Genomic DNA, 26728 nt, shown 5'->3' with positions numbered 1-26728 from the left:
GTTTTATTGGCTAAATGGTAGCACGTGACGATACATGGCATGTGACGGTCAGCTGCATCATGTTTGTTTCGAATGTTTTTCCTATTTCTTAACACCTGAGGGATGTCAGCTTTCTGATTTCGTCTAAAAATGGGGAAACAGAAATTACACATGGGCAATTAGTTTCTATGCCTTATTGCTCAGTCTAGGCAGCGCCCAGTTTCTGAGATATATATATGTTGCCTTCTTTAATTCTGTTAAAACACCTTACACCATGTTAAGTAGGCCCGAGGCGCGTGCACAGAGTGCATTAGAGGTTGCTCTGGTACCGGACAGTGGTTTATGTACAGATGTGGGGCACACTGTTAAAGCCAGAGTGGCTGCTGGCTGTTCACTGCTCTGCTGTCTGAATGTTGACGGCAAACTGACGATCCGTGATGTTTCTGAACCTGGTACTGCAGTGCATCTGCCTGAAGACTCTTACACAGAGTGAGTTTAGCGGCTTTTCACAAAATGTATATCGGGTGCCTTCTCTTATTACTGTTTTGTTCATACATTAATTCTTATACTACATCTCTCTCTCACTCTCTCTCTCTCTCTGTCACACACACACACACACACTATCTGACTATCTGCTTGTCTGTCTGTCTGTCTTTATTTATTTATTTGTCTATCTATCTATCTATCTATCTATCTATCTATCTATCTATCTATCTATCTCTGCCTGTCTGTCTGTCTGTCTATCTATCTATCTACATTGTCATGGTCAGGGTGACTGCGGATAAGTAGTAAAGAGTGTCCCATAAATTCACTCTCACAGGACACATCTAAAGCACAGTGAAATAAACACATTTATTTATATAACGTGTTCAATATATTCTCTTTGAAAAATTCATTTGGATCCATTCTTCCGCGCTCAGATACATAATGGTCTGTCAAAATATAAAAATATTCATTAGTCCTTTAATGCTAGACTTATGAGACACCATGTGTATCCCTGGAACACAGCTGGACCAAACCCACATGGACACAGGGGCAACATTTACACAGACTGTAACTCGAGCTCAGGATCGAACACTACCTGTTGCATCTTCATTAAAGTCGCCCTATTTTCCTCATCTACTCATCTCATCATTGTGTGTTTTTGTTTTTCTAAATGAGCTGTATGCCATGTTTCTTTATCTTGTTTGATAGCTTTCTCTGGGAGGTGTCCACTGAGCAAAATAAAGTTGACAAGCCCAGACTCCTGACTCTGAGACCAGCTTGTAATCTTAGACTTCATGAGATTGATTCAGAAAGGCAGGTGACGTCAGTGGCCGAGTGTGCTACAGACAGACTCCTGCAGCTTGTCAGTAAGGACTTAAGTGAGTGTGAAAATATGTTTTATATTCATATACATGTTTTTTATACATTTAAGTCCTGCATGTGTTTCACTGGGGCAATGTGGGAACATTAGCCAAAAACCTGCGTGTTTAACTAGTTCTCAATAATTATTAATTATTATGTTAAGAACACATTTCTGCTTTTTTGAAAATTCTCGAAAGTATTCTCATACTGTTAAATAATCCATGCCTTTTAAACTATTTCTGTTGGAATATTATTCCACGTTATCCTCTTTAACCAATCACCATAAACTGAGTCTCTGTTCCAGATGGGAGTAAACTGGCCTCAACAAAACTGCTGTCGTTCACTGACGGTCTCTGTCACCTCCTGCTGAATGGATGTGTCCTGGTACATCTTCGATGGGAGGAGGGCTCTGCTGAGCCAGAGCTGCTGTCTTGCTGTGTCCTCAGTCTGCCTTCTGAAACTCAGGAAATGTTCACAGACTACCAGCTCTGCAAAGGCATTCTCTTTATGCTAGCAGGCCCTGGATTCATATGTATCCTTTTTATTGTATTCATATGTAACCTGTTTAGCAGATGTCAAACTGTTGTATGTTTGCATAAACTGTTGTGAGTCTGTAAAGAAAGGGTTTGTATATGCAGCATAATGGTGCATCAGGTAGCATTGCCACCTCACAGCTCCAGGGTTACAGTATGTCAGAAGTTTTACATGTTCTCCCCAAGTCTGCATTTGTTTCTTTAAATAAATATGCCCGGACTGGTTACACTAAATTACCCCTAGGTGTGAATGAGTGTAGAAATATGTGTGTCTGCATAGGGCCCCCTTCATTAGGTGAAGTTTGTAGACACTTAACTATCACACCCATGTGTGGGCCTTCCCTAAACAACTGAAGCACACATTTGGATAAAATGTCATTGTATGCAGTAGAATATAAGAGGAACACACCTGTTTCAACATGACAATGCCCTGTACACAGAACAAGGTCCATGAAGACATGGTTTCTCAATTGTAATGAACAGAGCCCTGATCTCAACCCATTTGGAATAAACTGGAATACTGACTGAACTCCAGACTCATCCAACATAAGTGCCTGACTTCACTAATGATCTTGTGGCTGAATGAGCCTTCACAGAAGAGTGGAGGTTATTGTAAGAAGAAGGGACAAAATCTAAACACATATGGGTTTGATTGGTCATGTTCCACATGCTTGTGGCTTTTTAGTGTACAATTAGTACACTATAGGACCACCACTAGCGTGAACCATTCTCACCACAGCACTGACATGGTAGTGACTTGTTGCACTGGTATGAGTGTACTGTAGAGCACCTCTGAAACCATGCACTAGTAGACAGTCCACAACTGACTAGTACTGCTGTGTCAAATCAAGCACTTTTGTGCTAGTTACTTCCTAGTAACTAGCTAGATCAAATCCTAGCTAATTTTTAGCTAGTGTTACCTTAAGTGTTAAAATTTTGTCACATACTTTCAGAAAATGTCGGCTTGTGTACCAGCCCTCTAGGTTTTCGTATTACTAAATGCCTTTGACTGTAAGGCCAGGGTTTTTAATTTAAGATGCAGATCAGTGCAGACAATAATCAATAATAAAATGTTTTTCCATTGGGCTTTTTCTTAACTGTATTTGTCAGATGTCTTTGACAGTGCAGATGGGAAGCACCTCGCTACAGTGGATCTCCCTGGTTACTACATATCAGTACAGAGGGATACAGAGCCTGTTGAATCTCTCTCTTCCTTCTGCCTTCTCCACATTTCGCAAGACCTCAGCACAGTTGTGGCTGCCACAAGACAAAACCACGCACTGGCTGTTGATCTCAATGATTATTTCAGGTGTGTTACAAGATGCTTTCTTTGTTTTCCGTATAATTTCCCCAAATGCTAAGGGGGAAGTTTTTTATGATGGTTATATTGGCATATAGAATAAACCATCTGTTCTTAGATATTTTGATATTGATGTTAACGTGTAAATGTACTAAATTTACATTCAATTCCTTCGCTCCTTCCTTAAAATTCCTTGATTTTTTTTTGGTAGGATTCACAAAAACCAGTTGCACTCTCAGCTGGACCCCAGACCTCTTCCTCTCATACCCACAAAGCCTTGTGATCAGGACAGCATTGCCAGCTCAGCTTACAGTCAGTCTGTATTAGGAACTCACTACCAAAGTGATCAGTAAGGCAATATATACTGTTACCTTCTGCTTTCTTTTTGTAAATGACTCCGTATTCAATGTGTGCTATCAGATCTAGTATTACCGTTCGTGCCACTAATACCATAATTGTCGTTAGTACTGATCTACTTCTGGTCTCTGATTGGCTAAAACTAGATTTACATCTATCCTTTAGTGCTAGACACCCAGTGTTACTATTTTCAACTGAATATATATGTATCTTTTTTATATATGTTGAAATGTATTATATCTTTTCCTTCTTATTTCCATACCCCCTTTACTGTAAAGTGATCTTGAGTTTCATTATGGTAAAGATTCTTTATAAACAAAGGGCAGACTTTACTAAACATGATAGACTTTAGCCCTTATAACCACTTAGTCACTATGTAATTATAGTCATGCCTTACGCTTTGTTTACAGCTTATGGGAGGCAAGACTGGCATTGCTCTATACGCAAGCAAAAGCTTCAGTTCCTTCAGCTCTAAGGCTTCCATGGTACAAAGACCTCCCTCGCGCCGAATGCCGTGAAGCATCGGTCACCGCCAAGCTCAGTCGGTCCACTCTACCACCAGGAGGTGCTGTTATGTCTTTCACTCTGCCTGAACGGAACGCACCGAATCTGTTGATTGTCTCTGAGTTTTCAGCAGTGCTTAGTTTTACGTCACCTGATAACAGCAGCGCAGCCCTGGCCTACTGGGACCTGGAGACTCAGAGTGTTACATATCATCACATTGATGTGCCAGCCTTACCTGTCTGCTGGTCCGAAGAGGAACATCTCTCTCTGATTCTGAAAGGTGAACAGTGAATCTAAGCAGAATGGAACTTTAGGAAAAGTTTGAGTGTAGTTGTGCGTAGTGTGACGTGTCTGTGTGTGTTTGTTGCAGCATCAGGGATGTCTTTGGTGATGTTCACGGTTTCTCAGGAGGAGCTGCTGAACAGACTGATGGTGTTTGGAAGTGCCGGGACGGTGGACTCGCTGTGCCATCTGAATGCTTGGGGACGTTGTTCAATGCCCATCCATTCCTTGCAGGTGCACAAAATCCTCTGAGTTATAACCATAGATGCAGTTAGAAAACTTGAAAGCCAAGTTTACACATTTATCAAAGGCTGTAACCTTAATGATCTGTTTTAAATGTTGGTGTTTGATAATGAAGACCATGACATGAATGTAAACATTCCTTGAACTGAAAGCTAATATTTTATTGCATAATAGCATTATAGTATAAACAAATAACTTTTCCCTTTTTTTAGGCAGGACTAAAGAACCGACAGCTGGACATGGTGGATTTCTTCCTGAAGAGTAAAGAGAATATTCTCTGCCCAACCACAAGCTACAGTCTGCCTGAGCAGACCTCCACCTCAACACAGATGCAGCTGAATAGTAAGCTGTTTGGTGGTGTTGCTGTTGTTGAAAATTGTGTGTAAAATGAACAAAACTTACAGAAATTGAAAAACTATGGTTTAAGTATGGTACTTGCGTATTAAAATGGCTGTGAGATTTGGACAAACGTTTTAATTTAAAATGAACACAGTATCACAATTAATAAATTAAATTAGTTTTAAGGGCAGCACAGTGACTTAGTGGTTAGCACTGTTGCCTCACAGCAAGAAGGTCCTGGGTTCGAATCCTGGGTTCAAACAGGCAGGGGCCTTTCTGTGTGGATGGCTGTGAGATCCACACAGGGCAGGGGCCTTCCCTGTGCCTGCATGGGTTTACTCCGGGTACTCCGGTTTCCTCCCACAGTCCAAAAACCTGTACATTAGGTTGATTGGTAACTCTAAATTGCCCATAGGAGTGAGTGTGAGTGTGTGTGGTTGTCTGTCTATATGTGTGGCCCTGTGATGGACTGGCGACCTGTCCAGGGTATACCCCCGCCTTTCGCCCAATGTGTGCTGGGATAGGCTCCAGCAGACCCCGGGAATAAAGCGGGTATAGAAAATGGATGGATGGAATTAGTTTTGACATAAATTCCTGGGGAGAGGTCAAGCTTATTTAGCTACATTATTTACCATCTTCTGAAAGAGTAGCACACTATGTGAAATAGTCAAGAAGATACTGGCCTGTATTTTTGGCTCTGAGCTGTGGTGTTTTCTCTTAAAATCGTATCATTTAAAGGATGTAGCATCTTTTTTTTTTACCCCACTCACTTCCAGGCTCCTGGGCTACTGAATCCCAAATGGCTTCCTATTCATTCCACCAGTCAAAAGTTTTGACACAATAGATTGAATATTATTTTTCATAGACACTTTGATAAATGCTTGAGGTTGACGCTTGTGTCGAAGTTTTACTATGAGGCCAGGTGTTTATGGACACCGGACCAGCACACCCATATGTAGTTCTAATTCACAAAATTGTATAGAATGATGTAGCAGTACAATTTCCCTTTATTGGAAGTAAGAGGCCAAAGCACGACAATGGAGTGGAAGAACTTGATTGTCCTACACAAACACCCGATCTCTCTAATGCTCCTGTGGCTAAATGGGCAAATCCCCACAGCCACACTCCATAATCTAGTGAAAAGCCTTCCCAGAAGAGTGGAGCTCATTATAATAGCAAAGAGGGAACTAAATCTGAAACAGGATGTTCAACAAGCACATGGGTTAGACACTGGAGTCCACAAACTTTTCGCCTTATACACTGATAGCGAAATTAATGCCTATGCTTGAATTTACTTCTGAAACAAAGTTTATTTGTAGTTCAAACTTAAAAATAAATGTAAAAATAAGAAATCTTTTATCAGCAGATGTTTTTAGTCAGCAAGTTCTAACAAAGTTTTAACTTTAAACAAGAAGGTGAAAAGCTTAATAAAGTCTCATTATTATTATTATTAGCAGTATTTTTCTAAAATAGTAGAAATGTTACTTATACTGTATTACCTACATTAACCTACACAGAAAGTGTCCTGCACTATATTATGCAGGTGTTTTAATTAACATTTAAATACTGATTTGTTTGCTATATGTTCATTATATTTATTCTGAAATTATTATGGATTATTCATTCATTCGTTCGTTGATCTTCATCATCCGCTTGCTCAACCTGCTCAGAGTCCTGGATATGGATTATAAAGAGTGCTTTAACAGTGAAATTTGTTCTGACAGCCCTAAATATGTACCCCTAAGTGTGAGTAATGAACAGCTATAATTAGAAAGAGCACGGTAATTACTCACATGATTGAGCATACAAACCTAATCCTAATATACCACAGATGATTTGATTAGACAGGGCTGTACATTGAGGTGCGGGTGGTGTGTTTGTTAGATGAGAGAGGAATGGAGAAAGCTGTGTGCTTAGACAACTGACGTAGACCGTGTGCTGAAGTGATGCATCTTGATGTTGAATTAAGTAACCTTGTGTGGGTTTGCTTGTGCAGTGATCTTTTCTTTTTTTTCCCGCTCTTTTGTGTTTTTCAGTAGTCAGTGTAAATATTTTTTTTCTTATTTCATACAATATTTACCTGATTCTTTGTCATCTTGCCAAAATCTATAATATACTGGTTAAAAAAGGTCAAAATGTCTCACCTATTGATGAGATATAGAGCAGACATCACAGTTCAGGAACTTGGATTTCATTCCATGTTTAATCTGAAATGAAATTTTATTATTTAATCGTACAGTACTGTATAAGTCTATTCAGAATTTGATTAATTTGTAGGTTTGCATGCTAAACTGCTACTTGTAACCGGAGTTGCTTGAGCCTGTACCTCATATAATTATTCTTGTCTGTAAAAGACATCCAGGATCTGTGTCCAGCATTGGATCTGCTTCAGTGTGCTATCAGAGACACATACGCCGAGGGTCAGAGTCGACAGTTCTGTGAACAGCTGCTCAGCATGACACTAAACTTCCTCAACACACAAATCAGAGTCATCCTAACCAGCACTCCAGGTAACATATACTCAATTCATACTCACTCATTCAGAGTATTCGCAATACGGATGTATAAAAGACAGGATATGTGCTATATATGTGCTTTTTTCATTCTGCTGTCACAGAGCCGGATGCTAACTTACATGAGTGTGTGAAGATCTTGAATGGTTATATCTCTAAACTACGTACCTATTTGAAGAAGTACCCATGGCTCGGAGGGGGTGAGAGTCAGGCTCCTCCTTCAGACACTGTCCCTGGTACAGCCTCTGAGGATGAGTTCGACACACGCTCCGTTGAGGTAGAGGCCTTTTTAATGAAAGCATATCTATTGCTGTGAACGTAGCAGTCACAAACTTTTTAGCAGTGTGATTTTGTTGCTATGAATTATAATTATAAGCAAGTCATTATTATTCCTGTCATTATACTGGTTTGAATTCTGGAATATTTGATGATTACTTGGCTTGAACTAAAAGCAATTATAAATTTCTAATTTTTTGGGCAATTTAGAAAAGCTGTTTTATTAGCAAATGTCTTCAGCCTGAGAATAATTAATTTTAAGCTAAGCTAAGTGAGTCTAAAGCAAACCAAATTTAATGAACCACCACAAATTTCCCATACATGCAGATCGGTTAATTATACAATGATTCAATTCTAGTAAGAATTAAGTCAATTCTAGTAAGAAGTTGTAGATGGACCTTTTCTTTGGCTTTGCCTGCAACATATTTGTTGTACTTGGCATGAAGAACAACTCTTAAGCATTTACTAGCCCAATTTTATGTCAAGTGAGTCAAAATTCTGTGGGGGTTTTTTTATTACGTATAATGCCCCTAGTGCAAAATATCTTTTGACCTCATCAGTGTATGGTCACAAACCCTGCTGACAAATTTAGTTTCCGTATATTACAGAATTGCTGAGATATGGCCTCGCTTTTGCCAATCACTTTTACTACTCCATCACAAAAAACAGTCTGATTTTTACTTTAGGTAAATTTGGTGAAGAACAGAATTTCTTGAGGATTTTTTTTATATTATGCAAACAAACTAAAAATAAATTGATGTGGGTTGTAGAGCAGTCCAAATAGTTTTACATTGTAGGAGGTTTGGGACAAGATACTGTAAGTGTCACCATAATATCAGTTTGTTGTGAGGGGAAACATCTAATTTAATATTTCTTCACTTTATGCAAAACAAAATGGAACACCAGTTAAAGTGTCATTAATAAATATCTGGTTTGCTGTCTCCGAAGTAGTTACATTTTCTGTGTGTGTGTGTGTACATGTTTTAGGAGATTGTCCAACGTGCCGTTTTAAACAGGGAGCTCCCATGTGCACAGGCATATCTGCGCAGGCGCAACTGTCCAGAGCAGAAGCTGGAGGAACTGAGGAAAACAGGCTTGAGACTTGCCTTCACTTGTCTCACACAGCGAGACCTGCAGCAGGCCACAACACTGCTCACTAACATGGTACACAAATGCATCGTCCAACAAATGCACACACTCTAGATAGACAGCGTCAAAATAGTATTGGAAGACATGCTTTAAGCTTCTCCTTCTTCACTCTATTTCAGGGCTTTAATGTGAAAGAGCAGCTCCACAATATCTGTGTTTACACGGCAGATCGGGAGCTCAGGGCCTTTATGGTGAGTGAGAATGTCATTATTTATGGTGCCAAAATAAATTCAGTCCAGTGGTGGTCCTGCTTATAATTATGGGATGTAATCAGAAGGTGTTTATACATGTACCTCAGTTTGGAGTTTGAATTTATTGAAACATTTACTTTTATTTTTATTTTTTAATTAAACAGGTAGAAGAACTGGAAAGAATTAATCATCTCGCTAGTGAGGACCTACAAAAAGTGGAGTTTATTAAACAGATTGAAAATTTGTGCTCCAGACCAGCAACAAGATGTTCAAAGCCTTTTGACAAGAAGAGGTAAGGCAATTAAATTTTGAGATATGCCTTAGGGGTTAGACCTAAATTACACTATGATGTGAGCCATTTAAATTATTAATGTCCCAACCTTTTATCTGGTCATACATATTAAATCATGCTATTTTGTATTCTGAGACTGTTAGGAGCAGTATGTAGGTATGAAAAGAAAAACATAAATCTAAAGCCATAATTTTAGCATTATTATTATTGGTATAATAATTTAAATTGTAATTGTAAGGCAAGTATATTTGTGTAGCACTTTGTATAAAGTAGGTGGATACGCAAAAGCATAAATTAGGCAAACAATTTTAATTGTGAACAGCAGAGAAAGATATATATGGTGTGTGTATAGTATATCAATCTTTTTAAGTATATTTACATTTTGTTTACATGTGGTTGAAATGGCTTGCTTTAGTACATATTAGATGTAGATATTTAAACCAGTCCAGATATATGTAGTGCTGTCTAAAACATAGTATAGTTATCAGTTTTTTACGTTGATAAACAGTTTGAAAACTGCTAACAGTTTCGATAACTCGGTAATGATTTATGGTCACGGATAGGTAAAAAAAGAGGGGTGTGCAAGCTATAAAACCCGGAAAGAGTTTGGTGTAGGTGCAAGTTTTCATTCTAACCAATCAGAAGCCACACCTGTGTCTACTAAAAACCAAGATCAGCTGATGAAACAGGTGGAATCAGGTTCCTGATTGGAATGAAAAAGCTGCAGTTACACCGGTACTGTATTTAACTTGCATCTCCTGTGTGTAGGGTTATTCAAAAAAGCCAGCTGGAAGCCGAGAGCAGAAACCTCCTACAGGGGATATTGCATGAACTCACACCTTGCTCCGTCCAGTCTCTGATTGGCTCAGTGCGTCTGGACTGGGTCAGGCACTGGGATAATGACACACAGAAATCTGTGCTGCTCTCCCGACTTCCAGACCACCGTAAGTGCAAAAAATCAATTACCTCCTGCTCACATTATTAACATTATTTTAGCAGCAGCAACAGAGGAAAGAATTAATTATTTTCCAAAGAGCTAAACTTCATCTAAATTGAGTGATCTTGAATAAAAAGCTAAAAAATGTTAAATTTTTACAATAATCGTTTTTGTTTTGTGGAACCCATGTTTATTCAGTCCACTGTAAAAGCTGATTTGTTGTGGTGATGCTTTCTGTCTTGTGTCAGTGTTGGGCTCCTGTGATCCAGCTGTGCTGTGGTCTTACCTCACCTCCCTGCATGACCAGGACAGAGTTACTGCATGGCTGACGCACATAGCCACGAAAGACTGCGAGAGCACTGCTGCCTCCAAGTGGCCTGTGCTCACCGCTGATGTTGTGGATGGAAACACCTACTGTAGTGATTATATGAAAGACCAAATCCTGGACATTCTTGCCAGGTCAGAATAAGGAAATAAACCGAAATTAGCTAAAAGTTAAAGTTAAATTTCCTGTCAGGTTTGTGTAGATTTTTGGATTCCATCTAGAAACATGGTTCAATATATTAATATTGAAATATTTATTATGGTCTTGGTGACATTGGTTGATGCTATATTTTTACAGTTCACGTGAGAAGTTAATGCTCATCTGCTGAGCTCAGTTACAACATGTTTTATAGTAATAGTACAATGGAAGCAATGTGGTTAAATTTTTAATTACCGGGAGTAAATTTTTAAATCCCAGTAATGCCAACCTGCCACTGCTGGGCCCTTGAGCAAAGCCTTAACCCTCAATTGCTTAGCTATGTACATAAGATAAATATAAGTCGCTCTGGATAAGCGCTTCTGCAACAATGCCATAAATGTTAATATAAAAATTTCAACTGTCGAAACAAGCAATAGCAAGCATTGCCTGCTGTAAAAAAAAACAGAAGAACAAGAGCTTCATTTCTCGCACACTATTTTTTATTCAGTGTTTTAATAAGAAATCTAACATAGTAGTTGTGAGAGTAGATGTTTCATGATACAATTATAGCTAAATTCTGGTCAGCTAGTTAGCAATCAGTGAGATGACTAACATGTTGACTAGCCAAAGTTGTGGCTTTGGAATGTGATTTGTTTGTCCAGTGTACAGATAATGAGGAAAGAGGCCTAGACAGAATAAAGGACTAAAGTGCTGCTGCATCAGTTACTTTAAGTAGAAATGAAATCCCAAATGTAGTCGAACAGCATTTTGGGTAATAGGTGAAACTATAAATGGACCCTTTTGATAGAAGGACCAAAAATGTCGAAACTCGGCAATGCAAAACCAGCAGAATTTTGGATTTTAGGCAGAATTTATCCATTAATGTCCTTTTTTTTTATTTTTTCCTTTGATGTCTGCTTACTCTCCATTGTTTCTGCACCTTACAGACAAGAAGTATTTGTGCAGTCCGAGATGTCTGATTTTGAGCAGCTGTTGTGGAGGTTAGGTCAGGCCAGAGGTGTTATGCGAGACGTCAATGACCCTCCTGTCCCACAGTTCCGTACTTCCAAAGGACAGGATTTTCACACATGCTTTATTCAGCATTGTCTGGAGAACAACCTACAGTATCTGCTCTATACCTACCTGCAGCATTACAGGTAAGTTAGAACTTTTATTTTAGTTGTGTTTATTTGGATTATAGTGTGTATTTAAATAAAAAAACAACAACTCAGAACCATGATTTGAACATAACTATTCAGAAAGCACATGAACAGACTGATTTTCATGTTTGTTCATTGCTAATCTCTTATTCTGTGATGCATGAGCTTATTTTTAATACCAAAGACTATTTCTTGCTCCATGAAAGCATAAGTCACTGTGTACTACACTTTTATTTACCTGTCAGAAGCCAGTATATATCTGTGTGCATGTTTTTAAGTGAAGACAAGTTTAAGTGTTGAATAGACAGCAGTCCAGTTGCTTTCACTTTTGTGTGGTGTTTTATTCTATCATTTTAAAGCTGATTATTATTAGTAGTAGTAGTAGTAGTAGTTGTAGTAGTAGAAGTATTCTTAACTCTTTCTTTTTCTGTCTCTCAATCAGGTTGACTTCCAGTAACTGCCCTGCAGTTGAAGACAGAAAACTGTATGAGAGTTACCCCTGGTTTGAGATGATGGTCAAATTGCAGAGCATTACACAAGATCTGAAAAGTAAGTCTGAAGTCTCTAGAATAGCTGTTTTGTAAGTAACAAGCTTTGTATAGTTAACACTGATGTAATGAGACTTTGTAATACTATCTGTTGTCATATTGGGCCAACTTACTTGCATCTTAAAGTGTTGGAAAAAATAATCATCCTGATCCATCAATAAACTTTTTAAAAAATAGGTTACTAAGCCTTAATTATTGGAGTGTACCTGTTACTGATATTGGGTTATATTTTGTGGATTTCATGTAATTTAAACAGAATTTGACGTTAACTGATATGAAATTTCCTAAACACTTTTTTTCCCCCCAGATCCAGAGCGAGTGTTCCAGGCGAGTCTGACGAGTGCTCAGGTGCTGTTACCGGGCAGTCAGGCTAGTGTTAGCAGCATGCTGTTGGAGGGGCACAGCCTTCTAGCTCTCTCCACTATTATGTTTGCACCTGGGGGCATTGATAGGGTACGAGCACTTTAATATCTTCCAGCCCTTCCAAGTAATTAAATTAAATTAAACAGTGTAAATTAAACAAACTCTTAAACAGTGGGGGTTAATCAACTCTTGGTGTTATTTTAACCCCCACTGTTAATCTGTCTTATAGCTTCCATCAGCCTATAGAAATACATTAGAAAGTAGTCGGAAATTCTGAATATTGTTCTTAATTTTGACTGCATGTCTTATATAGGTGGTGACAGAGGGCGATAAAGGTCAGGACGTCCTATCTAGAGTGGACCCACAGCTCCTCAGGATGGCTCTGAGTGCATATCCCAAACTCAGAGCTGCTCTTTTTTCACAGACTGGCCCAAGAGTTCCTTCAATTTGTGATGTATCAATATATCACCTCATGCAGGTACATGCAATATTTATTTTGCCTTAATATTTTATTTTAGAGATGCTCAGTGGTGTTTAAAAGGCAACCATAAAACTACAGCCCAAAGTAACCTGAGTTTAACCTGAGATGACCCCCACACATTACTTAAACTTCTTTAGAAGTTGGCAAAGTTTTTTTCCATTTAATTAGCAAGAAAAACCCACACCCTGGGAGTTCTAAATTAATGGCTGTTGTCAGTGTTTGTGTGGAAAAGGTCGGCTAATCGCCTTGTCAGTGTGGTACACAGAATAAAAATTAATCAGCAACAGGATCATGACAAACTCAGACAAAACTGAACCATCTGTTCACTTGAAAGACCTCACAAGGTACAACATGTTTCAGAGTAATTAGAACGGTGTCATGTCTGAGAGAATTAGCATTCAGCTTTCAGTGTTGGCTTTCATTAGGTTTCTGACTATTAGCATTCCTCTAACACATCACACTCTCTTATAATTAGCAGTTCTGCACTGAGGTTTTTGGGACTCTCACAGACATCTAACAGTTTTGGCAGCTACACCCTCAGGCTAGTGATAGAGGCTAATGAACCAGGCAGCCTCCCCAGATAATTCACGTCTCGGCTAATAACTTGCAGAAGGTTAAGTTAGGACTCCACATTAAGATAAAGTTGACTTCCTGAAGCACTTGCGGTCTGATTTCTAATTAAGATTGTCTTGTCAATCAGTTTTGAATTGATTTTGAATTGATTTTGTGTCTTAGGATAACGAGCTATAAGGCTATAAGATGCGTCAAGTTGAGCTTCATGTCTTAGGCTTGTGAGAAAATGAAACTGAGAAGCTGTTGTCAAAATTGACATAATTAGCTAATTCTGGCACATAATTAATTCTGGCACGTTTTATACAACATATATTATTAAAATTTGATTCAGTTTGATTGTAAAAATGAGGGAACTTTAAAATCTGAGTTAATGCCAAATAATTCTTAAAAGCAATAAAAAATAGGACTTTATTCTTAAACATAAATAAGTAGGGATATAAGAGGGGAAGGTTCTTTTTTCAATCACATTTTGTATTAGCTTTTATAGAAATTAATTTTTTAAGAGTACTTCTATTCTGGCTCTTTAAATGAGCTTGTTTTCCCTGGCATTGCCCATTAGTTAATATAATACATTAAAAATCCTAAAACAGATAGTCATTAATCATTAATATTCTTGCCATAAATATGCATTAAACTTTAATGTTTATTAATATTTATTCGCTAGTTAATTGTGTCCTCAATTAAGGCAGAAGTATTTTAAATGTCACTACCAGCCACTGTGTTCATTAAAGTTCACTGGCTATAAAAGTCAACACAGGCAGGTTTTTATGATGTACAAAATTATATTAATTAATTAAACTAAGATAAATCATGTCAGAACTCTCAGTATAAAAAACAACATATAAAAATTCAGTAAGAATATTTTTATGGGACAAAAGGAAAAATAATATAATATTATTATAACGCTATAATAACCTGGGTGTATAAGTGTACACACCCATAAAAATCACTTTGTTGAAGCAACTTTTGATCTCTTCACGTATGACTTTATCAGCGTGACACATTTTGACCTGGCAATATTTTTCCTGCAAAAACATACCAATATCAAAACATAACAGAAACCCACAGATGTTTAGCTGGACTCAGTTCTGAGCTCTGACCTTTTGTTTAAGCCTTTACTTCCTTTGTTGATTTGGATGTATGCTTTGGGTCATTTTCGAGCTAAAAGGTCAAATTCCTTTTCATCTTCAGCTAGCTAGCAGAAGCCTTAAGGTTTTGCACTAAAATCAACTGCTATTTGTAGCTATTCTTGATTCCCCCCAGCTTGATAAAAGCCCCGATTCTGGATAAAGAAAAGCAGCCTTAGGGCATGATACTGCCACCACCATGCTGCACCGTGGGTATAGTGTTCTTTTGTTGGAATTAGGCAGTTATTATTACACTTTATGCCTTATCATTTGGGGTGATTTACATTTATGGCATTTGGCTGATGCCCTTATCCAGAGAAACTTACTGTACATTTTTATCTCTCTCTTTTTTTTTTTTTATACAACTAAAGGTTAAGGGCCTTACTCAGGGGCCTGGCAGTGGTGGCTTGGTGGACCTGGGGATTGAACTCGCAACTTTCAAATCAGTAGTCTAATGCCTTAACCATGATTTTTGTGAGGAAAGCACTTCCATCTAGCCACCATACCCCACAGCTCAGATATGTGAAAATATGAAAGATTGAACATGTCTCATGAACTGAAGAAACCAGGCTAGCTGCATATTGCACTTTTTCTTGGGAGTGTTTCATCATCTTTTTCTTTTCATGCAGTCATTGCATCCATTGGATCTGTCCAGACTGTTTGGTTGGCAGTCTGCTAACACGCTAGGAACTGCAGGTAGGCAATCGATCATTTCAAACAAGTTTCACAGTCACTTTTTGGCCATGCACGTGATGTTAAACCCTGATGCTCAATCTTTCTGTAGAAACCTCAGCAGAGCTTCCTCATTTCTCCAGTCCCCACCTGGTTAATAAGTACGCACTCATTGAAAACCTGGACTTTTTATACTATCTCCAACATGGCAGACCTTCCTTCGCGTATGGAATTTTCATTATTCAGCATCTGGCTGATTCCAGCAGTGTCAAACTACAGTGAGTGTTATTTATGATGTTTTAATGTGCTGGTTTGTTTTATACACCATTTAATTTATTTACAATGATGTAAATGATTAAACATTTCAATGACATGTATTTGGTCATTCCTTTTTAACATTATCCAGGATGAGTTGGGCTGTGGAACAGACGTACACTCTTGGGCTCCTGAATTTCAGCTCTCCATCTCTAGCTTCAGCGTGTGTGTGTTTCTTTGAGTTACTGGGTGTGTGCAGTTTGAAATTGAGGGTGGACCTGAAGGCTCTCAATCTTATCCTCAAGCTCTGGAGTCAGAACTGTGAGGAGAGCAGTGTGAGCTCACTTAAACAGTCTCTGGGTAAGGCAAAGAAGACTTACTCAACAACTAGAAATATTTGCATTATAATATTACTTGCATTTTGGTTGTTCTCACTTGTACAGTATGCATTTTTGCCTGAGTGCATAGTTTTAAATGCCATCAAACATTGCTTGATCTCTCTCTCTCTCTCTCTTTCTCTTCTTGGTCTCAGTGGACAAGGTAAATAAGGTGGTGGCGTCTGAGAGACAGACTCTAGAGGAGTTACTGTTGCATCTGGAAGGGGCAGTGAGGGACATTGTGGAGAGCAGAGGCATCAGCAGGTTCGAAAGTCTTCTGCAACATCTCCACTGTAGTTGCATTTACAGAGTGTAATGTTTTTGCTATAAAAATGTTGCGTATTGCATAGAAAGATTGAATGAACAGGTATTTCAAATCCATCATTTTTAACATGAATATTTAGGTAAAATTCCGCTCAAGTCAAGTTCTTCTTTAATCATCTTCAAGGTCTTCATATGCAGCAGGACAGGAGTGGGCTCTCCCTGTTCAGTTTTGCCACCTACATAATCTGCCCCTGAGCACCCAGTACCTGCAAGACTGTGCCACCGATGACCAATGGCTTAACTTTCTGCTGTTCGTACAGATACACCATTACCCTCCACAACAGGTACTTTAACAATTCTGATAAATAATCTCTTAAGTCTCAGGAAATTTACAGTTGATTTCTAGTGATGATGAAGCCTACTCATCACTGTGATAGTAGCTTAATATACAAAAGCAATATAGCAAACAAAGGCTTTTTATTAATCTGTTAATCTTAGCTTGCTGTTATATTTCTGTGATTGGCAGCTTTCTACATGTAGGATTAACTGTCTAAATCCTTCCTGTTATGTGTAATTTGTCTTGAATGTAGTATCAGGTTGAGTCATGTCAGTCATATTCATTACAATCTCAGGCACTGATCAGTGAATTTTAAAGGGTTTTGAGTCATGTTTTATCACAGTTCTATCTTGACAATTTAAATGCTTTGCTGGATATTTATGGAGGTGCATGGGGGTGTACTGGAAAGCGTTGCCAGGTCACAGCTCCAGATCTTGAACCTGTGTTACTGTCTGTGTGGTTTTTATTCATGTTCTCCCTATGGGTATCCTCTTGGTTCTTTGGTTTTCTCCCATGACTTAATACAAACATGAGAGTAGATGGATTGGCTATGATAAATGTCCGAAGTGTAATAAGGCATGTATGAACAAGTGTGTGAATGAGTGCATATAATGAGTTCAGTGAGGGTATGACTGCGGGGGTGAATGACGAAGTGAATGGGGGGGTGAATGAGGGAGACAATAAGGGAGTGACTGGGAGGTGACTGAGGGTGTGAATAAGAGAGTGACCAAAGAGTGTGAATGAGGGGCTGTATGGTGCCCTGCAAAGATATGTCTCCACTTCATACCCAGTGATAAAGCAGTTGAGAATATGAATAAATAAAAGAATTAACTCAAGTTTGGTATCATATTTTTAACTAATTAATTTTTAACTTTTTCAAATAAATAACTATATTATTTTAAAAGGGGGGGGTGTACGATCAAGGAGAAGGTGTACAAGACAGTGCTGAGACCGGCCATGCTGTATGGTTTAGAGACTGTGTCACTGAGGAAGAGACGGGAGTCAGAGCTGGAGGTAGCAGAGCTGAAGATGTTGAGGTTCTCTTTGGGAGTGACACGGTTCAGCTCATGTTGGACGTTTTGGGGACAAAGTTAGAGAGGCTAGATTAAGATGGTTTGGACATGTTCAGAGGAGGGAGAGTGAGTATATTGGTAGGAGAATGTTGGACATGGAGCTGCCAGGCAGGAGGCAAAGAGGAAGGACAAAGAGGAGGTATATGGATGTAATAAATGAGGATATGAAGCTAGTGGGTGCAAGTGTCGAGGATGCAGAAGATAGGGATAGGTGGAGAGAGATGATTCACTGTGGCCACCCATGAAGGGAAAAGCCAAGAGAAGAAGAAGATTATTACAGTTTTCTATATGTTAATTAATTTTCTTAATTGAAACTGTACAGGTGAAATATCTGACAGCCAGCTTCAGCCCAGGTCTGCAGGCTCATCTCTTCCTAGCCTTCCAAGACCTTCAGCTAGTGAACTCTCAACAAGCTGTGAAAGACCCGAGAGACTCCCTGTGCTCGCTGATGAAAGAAGAAAGCTCAGATTGCCCTAAGGATCTGTTCCAGGTCCTGTTTCAGAGTGAGGAGCAGACTAGCCCCTGGCAGTACCTGCTGGCTGAAGCTGTTACACTGCATAGTCCACCACTTACAGTGCTTGCTGCTTGTTACCAGGTAGGGGAAATTTTAACTGAAAACATTAAACAAAACAGTAAAAGTGGACAGCTTCCGCAAGTAAACTGTGTTGAAGTAACTATAGGTTCCAGCACTAGCTAAAGTTGTATGTTGCTCTGTTTATTTATCATATACACATTAGCAAAGCCCACTGGTTGTCTGTACTTGGAAATATATGGTGGTTGTCCTGGATTTCTTTACTTAAAAATGTCTAATTGTTCAAGTGTTCAAATAGTTTATATTTAAGTTTACGTACACTATTTAATAACTTAAATAAAGTTTTACTTGAATACTTTAGGCTGAATGATGCATCATGTATTAATTTGACTGACAGGAGGCTGAGCTACTGCAGTGTCTATGTGTATGGATCCTGACATCAGTCGATGATGACATTGCCCAGGAAGCTACCTCTCATATGAACGAAAATCCTGGCCACCACATGTGGAACCTTTATGACCTGTCAATCCTGTGGAAGACCCTCCTACAGAAGTGCAAGATCAGACCTCTGATTCGTGGCTTCCAGCTGTTTCAAAGGGTTAGGCACTATGGTCTTCTTGTCCTCCGTAAATCCTCCAAATATTTTTGCATATTATGAAAGTTGGTGTGTTATGAGCTCATTCAGTATAAATTTTAGTGATTCCCTTTTATCTATTATCTGTGCCATCACATCCTGTAATTATTACTCAAAACATGTTACTGTGTGGATCACTTTTAATACACAATTGTCTGACCTCTTTTTACTTTTCTCCACTTAGGAATCTCCCCTCATCCACATGCTGCAGATGTATGAGCTCTGCTACGACTACAAAAACTACCAAGGGGCTAAAAACAAGCTACTGGAGTTCCAGAAATGTCTGCTTAATGTGAGAAGAAAAAAAACTGTTCTTCTCCATCACACTTCATTTGTATGTTTCTGTCTACTTTATATAATCCTTATACATGTCTCTTCTGGGTATGTAAAGCTTTTCCCTTACCTTTTGCTTCACTGCATTTATAGCATTAGAAAGATGAAGGAGCAATTGTGAACTCTCCTTTTTGTTACAGCATTTGCCTTTTGTATATGATAGAAATTGCATCCCCCCAGTCTGTAAGTTGAGTAATCGATGCATTTGCATATTCATTTCTGTGCAACCTAAGGCGGTGAGAAGAACTGGAGCTGTGGCTTTTGTGGAACAGCGATGTTTTCACTAAAACCTGTACTTTCTATTAATTGAGTTGATTTGCAAGTATTTTTTGCTACTCTTTTTTTAGCTGAGGAGTAGTGGAAGCGTCCTGGGTTCGGAGTGTCTCCCAGTCCAGTGGGTGGAAGCCCAGGCTTCGGTGCTGCTCCTCACACTGTTGCAGCAATGCAGAACGCAGTATGAGCTGTGCAGACTGCTGCAGCTACTGGCCGATATGGAGCGTATGCTTAAATCTAACGGTAAGTTTTAGAAATGACACACAGACAACTACAGTGTGATGCTGACCCGGACATACAGTACAGCCAAACAACAAGCTACACACTTGAATAAAACTCCCTCCTTCCTTATACCCTCAAGGGCCTGACTTTAAAAAGCTGAGCCAGTTAAGCCAAATCCTGGCTGATACACCAGTGCCCCTGTCCCCATGCCTTCTGGAGAACTACACCACTAAGAGCCTGCAGAGGGAGTGCCAAAGAATGCTCGAGGAGCTACAGGACCTTGCTCTCTTCTGTCAGGCTAGGAAAGTGGCCGAGCTGGCAGGGCTGCCCATTGACCACCTGATAATAAATGAGGTAAGAAAATGTCAGTGTGAGGAATCTTGATTGAATTTCAGTTCTGGATTGATTGGAGTCTGATTGTACATGTGACACAAAGAGTAGTAGATGAGCACCTTACTATTTCTCTTTCTCATTTTGTTAATACTAAGGATTCAGCAGTATATATTTGTAATAATTCAGTTTTTACTAAGGTATTATTCTGGTGTTTTCCTTGTCTTAACTGCTGACGTACACTCATGTACAAGTTTTCTTTACCGTTTCTTCTGTCATCGCTTCAAGCTGTTGAGGGACCTGAAGATGTTAAAGGCATCACGTCAGTGGGAAAGACAGGAGACGCGTCTGGCTTTCTGGAGGAAATGTCAAGAGCAGTTTAAGGCCGACTGCATCGGAGCAGAGTCAGCCTGCCAGTTTTTTCTGTCCCAAGCAGAGGTCATATTTTATTCTATTCTATTCTGTTCCAATTTATTATTTATGAATTGAATTTATAAAAAATAAACTGAATTGAATTAATTCATTGTGTTTACGTATTTTGCAGGATCCTGTTCAGAGAGACACAGAGCTCCTTCAGGTGCAGGAGAGATGCCTTCTGCTGGCTTTAGCTGCTCAGTGGCTTTGCCAGCACAGCCCCCCTGCATTGGAACGTTTAGCTGAACTGGAGAAGCGGCAATGGGAATGGCGCATCCGTCGCATGATCCTCACCACAGCCCTGGAGCAGCAGAGCCTGTTCACTCCAGCCCCTGGACCAGATGCCTTTGATGGCCTCCTCAAAGAATACTCCTTTTCCAAAATGGCTGTCTTGGATGATCAAGCATATCTGAACATTGACGGTCTTCCAATGACAGAGGAGGGTTGCTTGCTAGAAGAGCAGGAGCAAAAGGCATTGTCCACTCTTATTGGTCAACTGTTGGACGAAGGGAGTGTTCACGAAGCGAGTCGAGTGTGTCGATATTTTGAGCTGCTGCACAGAGATGTGTGGCTGGTGTTGCAGTGCCGGGGTTTGGCCTGTGGAGAAATCCAGCCAGGACTGCCGGAACTTCTCAGCTCTGACCAAGAGTCCAGGAGAAGCTTGCCTAGCTGTAAGGATATTGTGTTCCAACTGTCATTAAAATGTGGTTGTTGTGTGGATCTAAAATGCTCAGCTTCACTAAAACTAGCACTGTATGTGTGGTGGCCTGGGAAAACCTGTCGGCACCTAGATTCTGGAATACAGCAAAGAGGTTTTGACCAAAATCTGGTTTTTGGCCATAGTATATTTTGAGATCTGCACATTAAGAAATTTCTATATAAGCACCTCTTGCTTTCAGAGATTGATATGGTGTCTGTTTAGCAAAAACAAAAGTAAAAACCCTTAGTTTTGCTAGCTAGGTTTATTTAATACCTGTTATGCTTTGATCAAGTTTAGCCATATAAAATGAATCAGAGGAGTGATGGTTGCTGATGATGGGCCTCTGTGATCATTCTTTAAAAATCATCTGATTAATTTTATGTTTGTGAAATGGGTTAAAATGGGTTTTTCTTTGGAAAACACAGACATTTTCTAAGTGATCCCATATAACGGTAGTATATTTTTAAAATATAGTAAAAATGTAAATAAAAACATTGGAGCATGTGAAATGTTTTCCCATGCTGACACACACCAGATATTTTTCAGCTTAAATTATACTTGTGTTATAAATCCATTTGGAGGAAATTATACTTGTGTTATAAATCCATTTTCCATGTGCACTACTCTGTATTGGGTTGCTGTTCCACATTTTATGTGTTGTTTCTTCTCCTTTCAGGCTCCAGCACAGGAAGTCTGTCCTCATTTGTGGTGGTTTCCTCACCTGAAGACCAGGTTCTCTCCCAGCTTCAGCTTCTAGTAGACCAGTGTCGTCATGGCAAGAGCTACTGCAAGCAGGTTCTTAGTCTCTACGAGCTCTCCAAGGTACAGTATAATTATCTGTTGCTTATACAGAAGTTTATTTAAGGATCAAAACAAATTCAGGAGCATTGCTATCAGCTCACTAAAGCCATATGTCCACATGTGTAAACTGAAAGAAGACATTATACTTAAATGTATCATGTTTGTTTTCTCCCTGCAGGAGCTGCGATGTTCCTACAGCGAGATCTCATCTGAAGAGCCAGAGGCTGTGCTACGGAAAGTTCTCCTGTCCCAGCAGCCTGAGCGCTTTAAGAAAGCACAGGCTTTTATTAGTGTGCAGGGCTTACAGCCTGACTCTGTAGCGCAGCTCATCACCTCCACAGTGTTGGATGGATTACTGGCCTCTTCACAAGACAGAGAGACAGGTAACACATTGGAACTATTTTGGAGATTGCTTTGTATGTTTGTCTCGGGTAATTACCTAAACAGATCTGCTGTAAAATACATGATTTAGATTTGCATTCATACAACATGTACCATGTAAGCAATCTTCCAGCTACTGGAATCAACAAGCAATCAAAGAGCAGTTTTAGTCCTTTCACTTTTTTGTTTTAATTGCATTTCACTTTTTTTTTGTTGCTCTTGCACCCCTGGGACATGCCTTTTTAAAAAGTCATATTTTGATTATTATCCAATTTCTCATTACACGTTATGCTTATCACCTCCTCACTTCACAGCAGAGCGGCATATTTACAGTCCTTCTGAAGGTAAAGAGGCCTTCTTGCAACTGGCTAAACTGTGTGGTGACCCCAACCTGGTGGGCATCAAGTTATTGGACATCATCCCTACAGTCCCGCTGGCAGAACTGGGATGCAGTAAGTCACACATGCTCATGTCTCAGTCACAGCACCATCAGTCTCGGTTGTAATCATGTAAAATTCATATAACTGACATTAAGATTATAATTAACTAGCATCAAAACAGTAATGTAGTGTTCAGGAAGCTTGGACTTGTTCCAGGACAAGTGTTAATACAAGTATAAGAAGTTTCAGAAGCAGAATTGTCTCTGGTCTGTTTCATTTAATGGTTGTGCTTTACACCAAACTGTTAGTTGTTCAGTAATGCTTGTAGATGCAGTACAGTTACTACTGGTTCAGCTTACTACTGTTACTGCTCTGTGTGTGTGTGTGTGTGTGTGTGTGTGTTTATATACTTACATGTAGTTGTTTAAACACATACAGTATTTACATAGTGACCTGATAGTGAAGTCTTTTAACATAAATTTATTTATTTATTTCCATTTTTACATTTCAAATTTTTTAGATTTCCAGCATGGTCTCAGACATTCAGAGCTCACTACATTCATAGTATACACACATGATGATTAGCTAGTTGTCATCGTGACAACGGTCATGCTAAATATTTGTCTAGAAGCAACACAATGTGTGTTTACAGAGGTTGCTAAATTTGCAAGAGCATTGCTTTCCTTTTTGGGTTTAGGTGGGACACAAGTTAAATTTCACATGCAATTCATGTTGTTTCTAAATGTTATGCATTAAAGCAGTGTGTAAACTGCTGAGTATGTGATGTGTGTTTCCTGTAGCTGTGGAGCTGCTTATCCTGGCACATGACTGCTTCAGTCTCACATGTAACATGGAGGGCATTGTCAAGGTCTTGCAAGCAGCCAGGCACCTCAGCCACACACATCTGGCACATGGGGAGAGATATGGGCTGCTGGTGAGGAAGTTCCCTTATTCTGACTGCTCAATAGCCATCGTTATTTTCTGTGACCTTTTTCACATTTTTCCAAATAACGAACTAAACATATGAAATGCTATAATTAATGTTTCTGGCCATTAATACAGCTGTGTATCTGTTCTATGAAAGAGCAATGAGGTCAGTTTTTTTATTTATTTATTTATTTTTCAGGTCCGATTATTGACTGGCATTGGAAGATACAATGAAATGACGTACATCTTTGATCTTCTGAACCAGAACCATCGTTTTGAGATGCTGCTGAGAAAGAAAGTGGAGTCGGTAAAGTGGACAAAAGTCAATTTTTCAAACTCCTCCATGTCTCTGTGTGTTTTCATCTCTCGAGTGAGTGTGTGATTGTGTGTGTATGTTACAGAACACTAGATTAAAGACCGCACTGCTGGATTACATTAAGCGCTGTCTGCCAGGGGACAGTGAAAAATACAACATGGTGGCTCTTTGTTTCAGCATGCGCAGAGAAATCGGGGAGAATCATGAAGGGGCTGCTCGAACTCAGCTCAAACTTATCGAGTCCCAGCCATGGGGTAAGCAAAGCCTGTAGTGTTAATATGAAACAAAGTGCAAAAGATACTCAAGTTAGTTTAACCTAGTTATTATAAATATATTTTATGAAATATCGTTCACACAGTGTTTTATTTTGTTTTTACCTCCCCTCCCCCCATATCAGCGGTTACCCCAGAGCTCAAAGCTGGTTTAGATAAGGTCCTTTTTTTGCTGAAAGATGCTACAGAAAGTTATTCAAAGGTATTTGTAAATCTGTAAGGTTTTCTTAACTTCGGGTACTTTTTTGTGGATATATCTGACTGTATGGTGTGTGTGCTGTGCTGGGCCCCTTCAGGACTCGTGTATGCGGCAAGCATTACGGTGTGTAAAAATGGCTAAACTCGTCACTCTGCAGCTTCACTTCCTCAATCATGGACAGGACCTTCGTGTAGTCAATCTCCGGCCATCAGAACTACTCGGTGCCATCATGGATCTCCCACGGTGTTACCAGGTCTCCTATTTACTTACGATTTTCTCAAATTTATTAGTATAATCTTGTTCTAAATTAACATGTCAGTTCCTGTGCAGTAACCATGTAAAATCCTAATTAATATGATATGTAAGGAATAAAACACAAGGAGGTGTGCTGTTATAGGAAAATAATAAATGACAGGATGGTGTGTAGAGTCACGGTTACCACCACAAAGCTGAATTTTCAAATAACAGCAAGTCTCGAAGTGTTTTATGTGCTTTATTCCTTAGCAATCTTCCCACACTTTTTTAGCACTTTTAAATGATTAATGAACAAGATATTAATATTTTAGCCAATTACAAATGCATTTAATGTTGCCAAAAATCCATGAGACAAATTAGTTCTTTGCTAACAGTTACATTATAATAGCTTTTCCTCTTGAAGTTTTAATTCTGTTCATTAATAGAATAAGATTATTTGGAATTTCCTCCATACATGATAATGTGTATTATCTTTTACAATAGATAGTTGATCATATTGCCAAAGGTTTTGGGACGTCTGCCTTTATATGCACATGAGCCTTCTGGGAAGGCTTTCCACAAGGTTTAGGAGTGGGTTTATGGGAATTTTTGACCATTCCTCTAGAAGTGCATTTGTGAGGTCAGGCACTGATGGTGGACAAGAAGGTCTGGCTCGCAGTCTCCGCTCTAATTCATCCCAAAGGTGTTCTGTCGGGTTGAGGTCAGGACTCTGTGCAGGCCAGTCAAGTTCCTCCACACCAAACTCACTCATCCATGTCTTTATGGACCTTGCTTTGTGCACTGGTGCACAGTCATGTTGGAACAGGAAGGGGTCATCCCCAAACTGTTCCCACAAAGTTGGGAGCATGAAATTGTCCAAAATGTCTTGGTATGCTGAAGCATTAAGAGTTCCTTTCACTGGAACTAAGGGGCCGAGCCGAACCCCTGAAAAAAAACACCTGAATTCAATGATTTGGAGGGGTGTCCCAAAACCTTTGGCAATATAGTGTATATGAAAATGAGGAAGAATAGCGAATGAATAGTGAATGTTTAAATGAAGTAAGAGAGATAAACTACTATACAGATTACAAAAGAACATCAGAAATGTAGATTAGTATTTTATAACTACCATGTCTGCTTTGTGCCATTTAGTCCTTTATAGTAGCTGAGGCATACGATTACAGTCCTGACTGGGCCGAGATTCTGTATCAGAAAGTGATTCTGAAAGGAGATTTCTCCTACCTGGAGGAGTTTAAGCTGCACAGACCACTTCCAGCAAGTCTGTTTGAAGAAATCTCTAAAAAGTAAGCTTCCTTTTTTCTTTTTTTAACTCTAATTGTAATTCACACAATTTTTAAAAGAAGGTGCACAATTGGACACCTTTCTTTCTAGCAAGAAGAAAACATAAATTTGTATAATTTTACCTCAGAGTTTTACTAATTTAACTTTTCTCTTTCTTTCCCCCCCAAAGGCTGATAGTTAACAAGCCGCCCAACACTGTGAGTCAGAACCTGAAGAAGCTGCTGCAGTACTGTGAAAATGTCTATACTCACTACAAACTGGCCTATGATCATAACTTCCGTGATGTTGCCAACACTCTCCTACAGGATACCAAATCAAGCAGTTACCTTAATGACCGATTGAGCAGCTGATTCACTTTATTCTGCTCTCATGTAGCACGTAGTTCCGTAAACCAGTTGACACTGACATTTTATACACGTTTTCAGCAGTATTTCAGCCATCGTATAACTTTTTGCATTAATTCTGTAAGAATTTCAATGAAATTATGACCCTGAATAATGAAATGTACATATATAAGAGATTAAATCTAACTTTGCTATTGGT

At 39.2% G+C, this 26728-nt stretch overlaps 1 protein-coding gene across 3 annotated transcripts; it reads left to right on the top strand.

The window, feature by feature from the left end:
* The first annotated feature begins 20 nt into the window (after window positions 1–20).
* Window positions 21–26728, top strand: spg11 (SPG11 vesicle trafficking associated, spatacsin). Of its 3 annotated transcripts, none has more exons than XM_058408123.1 (41): window positions 21–468; window positions 1174–1343; window positions 1631–1858; window positions 2970–3168; window positions 3371–3508; window positions 3927–4300; window positions 4391–4536; window positions 4758–4887; window positions 7239–7394; window positions 7502–7674; window positions 8661–8837; window positions 8942–9013; window positions 9178–9305; window positions 10074–10249; window positions 10491–10701; window positions 11653–11862; window positions 12308–12414; window positions 12721–12866; window positions 13090–13254; window positions 15587–15653; window positions 15742–15907; window positions 16036–16244; window positions 16417–16525; window positions 16710–16869; window positions 18258–18530; window positions 18865–19065; window positions 19286–19435; window positions 19782–19950; window positions 20069–20283; window positions 20548–20697; window positions 20804–21344; window positions 22050–22195; window positions 22353–22557; window positions 22873–23007; window positions 23736–23869; window positions 24062–24169; window positions 24264–24432; window positions 24576–24652; window positions 24747–24902; window positions 26036–26187; window positions 26355–26728. In XM_058408123.1, the coding sequence occupies exons 1-41, from the start codon at window positions 254–256 to the stop codon at window positions 26533–26535; spliced, it is 7194 nt and encodes a 2397-aa protein (XP_058264106.1). In that variant the 5' UTR covers window positions 21–253; the 3' UTR covers window positions 26536–26728. The 3 variants fall into 3 exon arrangements, with proteins under 3 accessions (XP_058264106.1, XP_058264107.1, XP_058264105.1); XM_058408124.1 differs by having other exon boundaries at window positions 22–468; window positions 19286–19393; window positions 22870–23007; XM_058408122.1 differs by having other exon boundaries at window positions 22–468; window positions 22870–23007.

The sequence above is a fragment of the Hemibagrus wyckioides genome, linkage group LG14 (assembly GCF_019097595.1).
Source record: "Hemibagrus wyckioides isolate EC202008001 linkage group LG14, SWU_Hwy_1.0, whole genome shotgun sequence".
In the NCBI taxonomy this organism is placed as follows: Eukaryota; Metazoa; Chordata; class Actinopteri; order Siluriformes; family Bagridae; genus Hemibagrus; species Hemibagrus wyckioides.
This window is presented reverse-complemented; position numbering and strand designations above follow the sequence as displayed.